General features: G+C 37.7%; 1 protein-coding gene across 4 annotated transcripts in view; it reads left to right on the top strand.

The window, feature by feature from the left end:
- LOC133618780 (A-type potassium channel modulatory protein DPP6-like) overlaps positions 1-13,309 on the top strand; it is a 243,107-nt gene that overhangs the window by 208,258 nt on the left and 21,540 nt on the right. For all 4 annotated transcript variants that reach the window (XM_061979487.1, XM_061979484.1, XM_061979485.1 and 1 more), the window contains exons 4-7: positions 1,042-1,136; positions 1,206-1,280; positions 1,354-1,406; positions 5,865-5,949. In XM_061979487.1, the coding sequence (XP_061835471.1) occupies positions 1,042-1,136; positions 1,206-1,280; positions 1,354-1,406; positions 5,865-5,949 (308 nt within the window). The remainder of the gene's footprint in view (positions 1-1,041; positions 1,137-1,205; positions 1,281-1,353; positions 1,407-5,864; positions 5,950-13,309) is intronic.

The raw sequence follows: 13,309 nt of genomic DNA on the forward strand, positions 1-13,309 counted from the left end.
TAGGGATGTCAAACTGATTTTCATTGAGGGCCACATGGCAGTTATGGCTGCCATCAGAGGGCCGCTTGTAACAGTGAATAATGTATGAATTTGCCTGTGGATTTCATTATTAATCATTTATATTGTTTTAAGTAGACTGTCGATTTTACAGTAAAAACTTTACATTTACAGAATGTTACTGTAAAATAGTGTTTTTTTGGGGTTTTTTTTTTACTACATTTTACGGTAAATGGAAAAACAGTATCACTGTTTTTGGGGAGGGGGGTTACAGAAAACGCTTAATTTCCAGAATTTTTGTGTTAAATTTACATTGTTTTTTACGTTATATTGTTAATGGAAGAACAGAAACAAATGTACCGTCTTTCCATTTACAGTAATACACCGTTAAAACAACAAGTGTCGATTTTACAGTCAAAAACTGGCAGCTCAGTCAACAGAATTTTAACGCAAAAAACAGTTATAGTTTTTTTTAATATACAGTCATATGCTGTAAAGAACATTGTAAAATGTATTGTCATTTTTATTAATTTGATGGGTAGTTTGTTGTAAAGGTAATTAATTTTATTTAGACAAAAACATGTTTGGAAAGTATGATATTTGTTGCATTAATGGATACTATTAAAATGTAAAATGTATGCAATTTCAAGCAGTACATATATTTTTTCTGTCAAAGTGAAAAAAATCCTTTATATTTAGAGAGAAAATATGAAGTACTTTTTTGACACATATATTTCCAGGTGTTTGCGGGCCAGATAAAATGATGTCACTGGCCAGATCTGGCCCCCGGGCCTTGAGTTTGACACCTGTGGTCTAATAGAAGCAGTGCAGCAATTAAGTGCCATACCTCAAAATGTACCTAAAATACATCTGTGCCAATCAAGGCCTCCTCTGTAATAACCGCCTCACCTCAAATATAATACTCTATTCACAACTTTTGTGATTAATGCTGCATTAAAGTCAAATGTTTTTGATCTCTGAGAATTTAGTAGACCTGGAGTGGTTTTAGAAAATACAAAGTTGTTTTTTTCTTCCTCCATGCAGGTGAAGAGCTGCTGTATCGTACGAGGGAGGGCGATGTTGTCAGGATTAATGTGGACACAGGCGAGACCACTGTTGTGGTGCCAAACCAGATGTTTGTAAGTCCACATTATAAACATCTTGTCCGTCTGGTTTCTTGTCTACAAAGTGTTTTGGTTGCCATTTAGGAACGATCCAAGGCCAGCAGGTACCAAGTGTCACCTGACCTGCAACATGTGCTCTTTGCCTTCGACATGAAACTGGTGAGAATATCATCAAGTCGTACCTTTATTCCTATCCTTGCCGTGACTGGGATGTTGTTGTTCATCTCTTCAGATATACCAGCACTCCTACGTGGCCAAGTACATCATTTACAGCCTCGTTACGCAGTAAGACTCTTTTTAATGGTCCTTGTGCAGACGTAAGGTCTGACAGTGTTGTCCTCTCTCTGACTTTGTCTGCTCAGTCTGCCTGTAATCACACATATTTATTTATTTTACTCATCAGGACAGATGCGCCTGCTAAAAAGCTCAAGAAAGAAACTCTAGTTAATAGTGGAGATCAGAGGTGCCATTTTTGGCCCACAGCTTGTTCTGAAAATTAAATTAAATCATTTTTAATGAGGTATATAAGGTATATACCACTAACAACTATTAACTGTGTTGCCTACAACAGAAAAGCTATGATAAGAATGTTTTTGAACATGTTTTTTTCAAATAGCTTAGCATATAATGATGTACAGTACAGGCCAAAAGTTTGGACACACCTTCTTATTCAATGCGTTTTCTTTATTTTCATGACTATTTACATTGTAGATTGTCACTGAAGGTATCAAAACTATGAATGAACACATGTGGAGTTATGTACTTCAAAATAGCCACCCTGCTTTGCACACTCTTGGCATTCTCTTAATGAGCTTTAAGCACACCTGTGAAGTGAAAACCATTTCGGGGGACTACCTCTTGAAGCTCATCGAGAGAATGCCAAGAGTGTGCAAAGCAGTAATCAGAGCAAAGGGTGGCTATTTTGAAGAAGCTAGAATATAAAACATGTTTTCAGTTATGTCACCTTTTTTTGTTAAGTACCGTATTTTTCGGAGTATAAGTCGCACCTGCCGAAAATGCATAATGAAGAAGGAAAAAAACATATATAAATCGCACTGGAGCCCGGCCAAACTATGAAAAAAACTGCGACTTATAGTCCAAAAAATACGGTACATAACTCCACATGTGTTCATTCATAGTTTTTATGCCTTCAGTGACAATCTACAATGTAAATAGTCATGAAAATAAAAAAAACGCATTGAATGAGAAGGTGTGTCCAAACTTTTGACCTGTACTGTATATTAAATGGGTTATTTAATGGTCATTTTTGTGGGTTATTTAATGTACAAAATGTTTCAAAGCTGCCCTCCGCTTTAATTAATATGTAAATATTTTAATATGTAAAAGTAAAGGTTTGGACTACCATGACCTGAAGATAATAGTGTTTTATACATTTACAATAATTAGCCTAAAATATAAAAGCGTAGTAATAGTGGCTTTTTTTGCAATAAATAGTTTCAATATTTTCATTAATTAAAAATGTTATTAATTCATTGTTAACGATTACATCTATTTATTATTGGAACTGTCAAAGTTAACGGGATAATAACAAGTTAACTATAATTTCCTTTGACGGCGCCAATTTTTTTTGGACGCGTGTTTACCGTGCATGCGTCCTGTCTGACCTATTATTGTTACTGGTTTAGTAAGATGGGATACAAGCTCAGCAGAAAGGAAGTCTTTAATATTGTTTATTCTTGTCACAATGTCAAAAAATGGCAAAACACCTCTTCTCAAACCAATCACACACTTCCAGCTTCAAAATAAAAGCGCTACTGGTCACATCCGGTCCAGTTGCACTAACCAAAATGAAAAATGTCTTACATTACGATCATGCTTTGATTGTCAAATAAGTTTTGTCATGTAATCTGTGATATTAAATAAATGCTGTATATCAGTTGAGGAATAGAGTGAAATGTTCTGGCAGGCTGAAATAAAAAGTATATTCTTTACAACATGTTCTGGTTGATAGTCTTTAGAATGCTCATGTGTTACACTTTATTATTAGATAAATACGTTTAAGACATTGTCATGCAGTGATAAAAAAAATACCATTAACTTGTGCAAGAGGCATTTATTCCGATAAAAATATCACAGATTACATTACCAAACAATCAAACCATAATCGTAACAATACAGATTTTGTGGTATTAATGCTCGAAGCTGGTATCTAAAAACAGAAGTGTAGCTACTCTCTTCCGAATGCAAGTGCTCTAAGAAGAGAAATGTTTTATTCTGTCGAGGATACACCAACACAATGCAGGTCTTTTTTTTTATTGCCCATAAAAGTATTTTCATGTCAATGTATTTGTTGAGCTGTGTAAAAAAAAGCATACAGTTTAATAAGCATTTCATTAAAGCAAACAAATCGTTCATAGTATTAAAAGCTTAAGAATGAATCTGTCTATGGTACACTTACTAATGATGAAAAATGATATCTATCTGCGATTATTCACAATTAATTTTGAGTTAACTATTAACAAAATGTGATTCTTTTTTATTTAATATTCTAATTGTATGAAAGCCCTATTTATTATATTATATATAGAGATTATATTTATTAATATTTAAGAGTACGTAATAATTGTTATGTATACTGTGAATGTTATTATTTCACATTGTATTTAATATTGTATCTAGATGAGGCAATTCCTGAAGGAATTGCATGTGAAGGCTCCAATGCTGAAGTTGAACTGAAATGCTGATGGGATGTAGTTTGAATGTAAGAATAGTTTGAATGTTGAAATTGTTTAAATGTTGAAATGGTTTGAATGTTGAAGAGCTGACGCTGACCTGAAATGCTAATGGGATGTAGGATGAATGTAAAAATGGTTTGAATGTTGAAATCGTTTAAATGTTGAAATGGTTTGAATGTTGAAGAGCTGACGCTTAACTGAAATACTAGTAGAATGTAGAAATTGTTTGAAAGTTGAAATAGATTAAAGGTTTGAGAGGTGAAGAGCAGAATCTGTACTGAAATGTAATATGAACCTTGAAATGCTAAATGTTGATATAGTTATAAGAGTTAGCATACTTCAAGAGGTTGCAAAGTAACAGAATCCAAACATTTTAGCTGTAAATGTATAACATTAGCTAAAATTCTGGCATAAAAACTCAGTGTGCTAACAGTGGAACAGCTAGCATAATTGTAACATGGCGCCAAGTAAAAAAAATCCATGATCATTAGGTCTACAATTTACAAAATTAGCTAAAATGCTAGAAAAAAACGTTAGCTTGCTAACATTAGCATACTCTCATAAACTTGCTAACAGGTGAAGTGCTAACATACATCTAAGATGGAGGCCAGAAACAAAATACATGTTAATTAGGTTAAAAAAATACGAAACTAAATAAAATGCTAGCATAAAATGTTAGCGTAATAACATTAGCATGGTAACTGGGGAACAGCTAGCATACTTATAAGATGGCACCAAGTCACTGAATCCATGATTATTAGGTTTAAAACGTAGAAAATTAGCTAAAATTCTAGCATAAAACAAGAGCGTGCTAATATTAGCACGCTAACATTAGCATGCTAACATTAGCATGCCAACAGGTAAAAGGCTAGCAAAAGAAACAACTAAACCAGAAAAAAAGTGCATACAACTGGACTGTTGGACCTGACCGGGTAACCAACTTTTGGTCAGCTTCATGAACTTACACGGACACCAAGCGATGCCAAAAAATAGCTAAAGGAAGGCACCACATTCTTCATCCCAAAATCCTTTTTTAAAAATAAATCACCTCAATATAATTCCACTGATTCTAAAGTCAATGAAATAATACTTAATAAAGATAATTGTTACATTTATAGCTACATTAAATAAAGATAATTGTTACATGTATAGCTACAATAAATAAAGATAATTGTTACGTGTATAGCTACAATAAATATAGATAATTGTTACATGTATAGCTACAATAAATAAAGAACATTGTTACATGTATAGCTACAAGGATAAATACAAGAATAAAATATGTCCTATGTAGTGTTTAAATAATTTCTTACTCGGTATCACAAGAAACAAAATACTTGTTTATTAGGTTAAAAAATACAAAACTAGATAAAATGCTAGTATAAAATGTTAGCATGCTAACATTGGCATGGTAACTGGGGAACAGTTAGCATACATATAAGATGGCACCAAGTCACAGAATCCATTTAAAACGTAGAAAATTAGCTTAAAATTCTAGCTGCTAATATTAGCGCGCTAACATTAGCATGCCAACATTAGCATGCCAACATGTGAAAGGCTAGCAAAAGAAACAACTAAACCAGAAAAAAGTGCATACAACTGGAAGACTGTTGGATCTGACCGGGTAGACAACTTTTGCTTCATGAACTTACACGGACACCCAGCGATGCCAAAAAAAGCTAAATGAACATTCTTCTTCCTAAAATCGGAGAAAAATTAAAATAAAATATATTTTTATTTGATTGAATCCTGTTTTGTTTTTTTCTGTTAAAGAAGACTAATTTCACTGTGAAACCAATCCAACAGTATTTTAGATCCGCTTGCGTCAGTGACGTTCTCCATGTACCTGGCAACTGATCTTGAAGCTACTATTAGCTAATGCTTCAGACCTAAGTGCCTCATGTTCTTTCCTGGTCACATTCACTTTGCCTGTCATCTTATGTTCCATAGAATAGATGTAGTAGAGACACCATAATGACCTGCTAATGATGTTCACTTGCATGGCCCAGCCACAGAAACATGTATTGTGTCAACAACATTCACACAGGGAAACATGGCCGCTCAATCCTCCCGAAGTGCATCATGAAGCCGTCCTGCAGTTTGCTGGTTGGGGACCTAAAGGCCAGCAGCTGGTAAGGGCCCACACACACACACACACACACACACACACACACACACACACACACACACACACATACATACTGGTTATCATTTGGAATGGGGACCAAGTTTTTGATCATCACTTGTGGGGACCACCCTTTCTACAGGTTGTGGAGGCATAAAAAAAAGTTAGGTAAAATGGCCACTGGCCAGTTAGCTCATACACGTCTTTAAATCTCTGGATTGATGAAGTAATGTGCTGATCATTCTTACTGGGGACCCTGGGGAAAAGGAGTTAGTATGGTTCATGGGGACCAAATTTAAATATTTTTGCATAATTCACACAAATTTGTACATGACTACTGAGGACCATTTGTAAAAAAAAATTTAAAAAGTTCAAATTAAATATGACATGATCCTCAGAATACAGCACTACAGCTGTCCTCTTATAGGAAGTTTCACCACTTAAATGTTAAAACAAATCCTGCATCTTCTGTGACATTACTGAAAACTGCTATTTAGCAGTAATGAAGTTGTCTGCAAGTCCAACTACCATATATAGAAGGATGGAAAATTCTGAATGTGAATCATACTTTAAGGTAATAATGTTTTATAATCATGCTGTATGAAAATGTCACTTAAGCATCTTCAGAATGGATCTGACTATCATTTAAAAAGGTTTCCCTTTAGGGGACCTGTTTTTTTGTCCCCATACCGTCAGAGGTCCCCTAAAGGTGACTGTGTAAACAGAGTGATGTCCCCATTAAGTAAGCATTGCCAGAACACATGCGCGCACACACACACACACACACACACACACACACACACACACACACACACACACACACACACACACACACACACTCACACCAGTAGAGACACTAGTGCAGTGGTGTCAAACTGAAATACAGAGTGGGCCAAAATTTAAAACTGAACAAAGCCGCGGGCCAAGGTTGAACAAATTAACCTTTTAATAGGGACCCAAACAAGTTTTGCATTGAATATTGAACAAGCAAGGCTTATATAACTTTATAGTGACATGCAAAATCGAGTTTCAAATAATAATAATAATTAAAAAATATCAATGGCATATCAAATACAATTTAAATAAAAATGTAATGCCTCTTTTCTATTTGCAGCCTTCTGAGGTAAATATCAACATTAACTTTTTCCACAGGCTAATAAATTAGAAAATAAAATAACAATGAATAAACCAACCGTTCAGGACTTTAAACTGCAACACACTGATCTAATCTGATGTGCCCAAGCCATATACCTGGCATCTTTTCTTGGATGCTAGTTCATTAATGTCGGGGCTCAGGCTTTGAGCTGAGGCATCTTTCATTATCGAACAAAGTTGTTCATCAGTCATTATATCTCGTAGTCCACCCGAACCACAGTCTTGGGGGCGTGACTTACAGGCACAGCGTTTATCGTCCTCCACGAGCTGTCATCACGTCTGCTTTTCATCCATTCCAACATTGTGCCGGCCCGATCTCAAAAAATGTGCGATTTCAGCACGCGAATGCAAGGCATACTTGGCCAACAGCGATACAGGTTACACTGACGGTGCCCGTATAAATGACTTTAACACTGTTAGAAATATGCGCCACTCTGTGAATCCACACCAAACAAGAATGACATTTCGGGAGAACATCCGCACAGTACCACAACATAAACACAACAAAACAAATACCCAGAATCCCATGTAGCCCTAACTCTTCCGGGCTGCAATATACACCCCCGCTACCACCAAACCCGCTGCATGGGATTCTGGGTATTTGTTTTGTTGTGTTTATGTTGTGTTACTGTGCGGATGTTCTCCCGAAATGTGTTTGTCATTCTTGTTTGGTGTGGATTCACAGTGTGGCGCATATTTCTAACAGTGTTAAAGTTATTTATACGAGCACCGTTAGTGTAACCTGTATTGCTGTTGGCCAAGTATGCGTTGCATTCACATGTGTGTGCGTGCTGAAGCCGCACATTTTATGTGACTGGGCCAGCATTTGCTGGATTGGGTGAAAAGCGGATGTGGCGATTTTTGGGAGGGGAACTGAAATTTGAGAGTCTCCCGGGAGGTTTTTTGGCCCGCGGCCCAGAGTTTGACACCCATGCACTAGTGGGTAGAAAAGGTTGCTTTCCACCAATTGGACTGAGGGGGTCGCACATGAGCTGGTGGCAGATGCAATGATTTGGACTAGTGCCGCTGGAACCAAAACACCTGGCAGTGACTGAAGTGTGTGTGTAAGTAAATGTCACTGCATGTGTGTGTGTGTGTGTGTCCACCAGTGTGAACACAGATTGTTGAGCTTGGTCCAATTGGACAAACAGAGTCAATGTCTTCAATTACTTGTTTTGTTTGCATGCATAGTTGTGCATGTCCATGCAGTTTTTCCCATCTGTTGCTTCAACAGGACCTTTCTCCAAAGCAGGGGTCGCCAACCTGTCAAACCTTTGGGACCCTACCGGTTGAATGCGAAAACATTAGGGAAAATAATTACCGTATTTTTCGGAGCATAAATCGCTCTGGCCGAAAATGCATAATAAAGAAGGAAAAAAACATATAAGTCGCACTGGAGTATAAGTCGCATTTTTGGGGGAAATTTATTTGATAAAACCCAACACCAAGAATAGACATTTGAAAGGCAATTTAAAATAAATAAAGAATAGTGAACAACAGTTTGAATAAGTTTACGTTATATGAGGCATAAATAACCAAATGACAACGTGCCTGATATGTTAACGTAACATATTATGGTAAGAGTCATTCAAATAATTATAACATATAGAACATGCTATACGTTTACCAAGCAATCTGTCACTCCTAATCGCTAAATCCCATGAAATCTTATACGTCTAGTCTCTTACGTGAATGAGATAAATAATATTATTTGATATTTTACGGTAATGTGTTAATAATTTCACACATAAGTCGCTCCTGAGTATAAGTCGCACCACCGGCCAAACTATGAAAAAAACTGCGACTTATAGTCCGAAAAATACGGTAATCAATATGACATCAGTGACACCCCCACCTGTAGAGTGACCAACAGACCCACCAACAGTTACTTCTGAACACGCCTCTGCCTCTCTCTCCTCAGCCTCACATTCGCCGCTCTCAACACCGCGGCCACACCCCCGCACATTTTGCAAACACGCTTTGCATGCCGTGCACAAAAATAATCAAGCTGCAACATATTTGACATTTCCGAGCATCCGACATCAAACAACTCTTCCCTCAACCACGAGTCCATGACCATCATCCCTCGCCTGCGAAGGGAAGCTAACAAGCCAAACACTAAAGTCTGTGAACATTGCTACAAAGTACGGATTTTGAGTTGATTTATTTGGAATACAAAAGTAAACATTGACATGTGCAAAGGCAGTAATATATGATAAAACAAGGCAGTAGCTGAAGAAGGACTTCCCCGTTCATCCCCTCTTAATCAAACACGAAAAAACTGCCTGGTTAGCAGCTGATTTTACTACTTAGGGTGCTGACAAAAGACAACCATGTGACCATAGTATGAACAAATATACTACAGTACTAAGACCATGGCCATAAACAGTTAAGTTCTGTGGCCCGTGGCTCATTTGTCATTGGCCATAGGCCAAATACAAAAAATAAAAAAACACTAGCAAAAATTGGGAAAACAGCAAGAAGCACAATGAGAAAAAAACAAGATGTTGACATCATCAAATAAAACACACACAAAAAAAAAAAAGAATAATAAAAAAAAAAAATAGAAATATATATATATATATATATATATATATATATAAAGGATAGTTGACGCAGGGGTAGATCTTGCTCTGTTTTTTTGGCTAAGACCAGGGATCTTGGGCTCGAAAAGGTTGGTGACCACTAATCTGAAGAGTGAACTATGGTATCCATCTTTAAACAACCATGTGTACAATCTCTCCTAATTCTAATAATAGTTATCTCTAAAAGTGAGGTTTTTCTGTAAAACAAATACAATGTGAGCAGTGTAAAGTTAAATCACAAGTCAGGAACAACTGGGAAAGGCTTTGTTTCTTGCTCCAGGGCTCCCCCTGTAGTTGTTAAGTGTAATTAGCTTTCAAGCCACTGTGGTAGAGCCAAATAAACAGCTAAAAGATAGCCAGAGGCTAAGCAATCCAGGTGAATGAATGTTATTTGCCCTGGACTCTGGCGGATGGCAGGGTAAAAAAAAATAAAAGCTGGTATTTTTAGCTACACCATGGTTTAATAGCAAAAACCCCACAAACTTCTGCAAAAATATTGTATATTATTAATATTTCCACTGTTAAAACTACTTCTTTCTGGAACCCACATATAAAGGTCAGTATAACATCACTATTTCTTTTTTAATTGAACACAACAAACTGAAGTAAAAACCAACAATCACACAAGTATACAATTTCAAACATCAACAGACACGCTTATCAAGCAATGCAGTAAACAGTCAAATGCGCTGCATGCTTTGAATGGGAAAAAGTAGCACCATCTGGTGCATGAACATAAAAAATAAATAGACTGCGTGTAGTCCAAATTGACATCTTGGCATACATTGCATTCGTTCATGTTAAGATCAATGAGAGAGCAAAATGGCTTTTTCGGCAAATTAAGGAACACAAAAATGACCAATTTTAAAGCTGTCTCTGTAGGGCACGTCTCTTCCATAGTGTTGCTTTGTAACGTAAAAGTAAAACACTTGATCATAACGCGCTCATGACCTTCTTTATTTCAGGTGTTGCTTTGACCTAAAGGCTAAAATACAACTTTGCCAAGCCTCGGAAGACTAATTAGCATAAAGTCAGTCGAAGGTTTTGTCGTCCATTACTAAGCAAAAACAATCGTTTGCCATTGAATTGGTGAGAAATGGAGCAATTAATCTTGGCGCGTTCCACCAGCATGTGTGAAGTCGAGCATCAGATGTACAGAGAGATGAAGCTGCCCTCTTTGCAGAACAAGCAATTACTGGGCTGCGACAGGGCAATCAGGGACACACACCTGAAAGCTTATATTGATGTACCCAATTAAAGAAGGGTTTGACGGACCATGCAGAAAACTTCATTTGTGTGCCATTGCTTGTGTCGTTTACTCTTCATTTTCTTTCACTAAATCGCGTCTCTTCTTAAAGGCCTACTGAAATGCGATTTTCTTATTTAAACGGGGATAGCAGGTCCATTCTATGTGTCATACTTGATCATTTCGCGATATTGCCATATTTTTGCTGAAAGGATTTAGTAGAGAACATCGACGATAAAGTTCGCTGATAAAAAAGCCTTGCCTGTACCGGAAGTAGCAGACGATATGTGCGTGATGTCACAGGTTGTGGAGCTCCTCACATCCGCACATTGTTTACAATCATGGCCACCAGCAGCGAGAGCGATTCGGACTGAGAAAGCGACTATTTCCCCATTAATTTGAGCGAGGATGAAAGATTTGTGGATGAGGAAAGTGAGAGTGAAGGACTAGAGGGCAGTGGGAGCGATTCAGATAGGGAAGATGCTGTGAGAGGCGGGTGGGACCTGATATTCAGCTGGGAATGACTAAAACAGTAAATAAACACAAGACATATACAGGTAAAAGCCAGTAAATTAGAATATTTTGAAAAACTTGATTTATTTCAGTAATTGCATTCAAAAGGTGTAACTTGTACATTATATTTATTCATTGCACACAGACTGATGCATTCAAATGTTTATTTCATTTAATTTTGATGTTTTGAAGTGGCAACAAATGAAAATCCAAAATTCCGTGTGTCACAAAATTAGAATATTACTTAAGGCTAATACAAAAAAGGGATTTTTAGAAATGTTGGCCAACTGAAAAGTATGAAAATGAAAAATATGAGCATGTACAATACTCAATACTTGGTTGGAGCTCCTTTTGCCTCAATTACTGCGTTAATGCGGCGTGGCATGGAGTCGATGAGTTTCTGGCACTGCTCAGGTGTTATGAGAGCCCAGGTTGCTCTGATAGTGGCCTTCAACTCTTCTGCGTTTTTGGGTCTGGCATTCTGCATCTTCCTTTTCACAATACCCCACAGATTTTCTATGGGGCTAAGGTCAGGGGAGTTGGCGGGCCAATTTAGAACAGAAATACCATGGTCCGTAAACCAGGCACGGGTAGATTTTGCGCTGTGTGCAGGCGCCAAGTCCTGTTGGAACTTGAAATCTCCATCTCCATAGAGCAGGTCAGCAGCAGGAAGCATGAAGTGCTCTAAAACTTGCTGGTAGACGGCTGCGTTGACCCTGGATCTCAGGAAACAGAGTGGACCGACACCAGCAGATGACATGGCACCCCAAACCATCACTGATGGTGGAAACTTTACACTAGACTTCAGGCAACGTGGATCCTGTGCCTCTCCTGTCTTCCTCCAGACTCTGGGACCTCGATTTCCAAAGGAAATGCAAAATTTGCATGGTTGGGTGATGGTTTGGGGTGCCATGTCATCTGCTGGTGTCGGTCCACTCTGTTTCCTGAGATCCAGGGTCAACGCAGCCATCTACCAGCAAGTTTTAGAGCACTTCATGCTTCCTGCTGCTGACCTGCTCTATGGAGATGGAGATTTCAAGTTCCAACAGGACTTGGCGCCTGCACACAGCGCAAAATCTACCCGTGCCTGGTTTACGGACCATGGTATTTCTGTTCTAAATTGGCCCGCCAACTCCCCTGACCTTAGCCTCATAGAAAATCTGTGGGGTATTGTGAAAAGAAAGATGCAGAATGCCAGACCCAAAAACGCAGAAGAGTTGAAGGCCACTATCAGAGCAACCTGGGCTCTCATAACACCTGAGCAGTGCCAGAAACTCATCGACTCCATGCCACGCCGCATTAACGCAGTAATTAAGGCAAAAGGAGCTCCAACCAAGTATTGAGTATTGTACATGCTCATATTTTTCATTTTCATACTTTTCAGTTGGCCAACATTTCTAAAAATCCCTTTTTTGTATCAGCCTTAAGTAATATTCTAATTTTGTGACACACGGAATTTTGGATTTCATTTGTTGCCACTTCAAATCATCAAAATTAAATGAAATAAACATTTGAATGCATCAGTCTGTGTGCAATGAATAAATATAATGAACAAGTTACACCTTTTGAATGCAATTAATGAAATAAATCAAGTTTTTCAAAATATTCTAATTTACTGGCTTTTACCTGCATATACTCTATTAGCCACAACACAATCAGGCTTATATTTAATATGCCACAAATTAATCCCGCATAACAAACACCTCCCCCTTCCCGTCCATATAACCCGCCAATACAACTCAAACACCTGCACAACACACTCAATCCCACAGCTCAAAGTACCGTTCACCTCCCCAAAGTTCATACAGCACATATATTTCCCCAAAGTCCCCAAAGTTACGTACGTGACATGCACATAGCGGCACGCA

This window comes from Nerophis lumbriciformis, linkage group LG19, assembly GCF_033978685.3.
Source record: "Nerophis lumbriciformis linkage group LG19, RoL_Nlum_v2.1, whole genome shotgun sequence".
NCBI lineage: Eukaryota > Metazoa > Chordata > Actinopteri > Syngnathiformes > Syngnathidae > Nerophis > Nerophis lumbriciformis.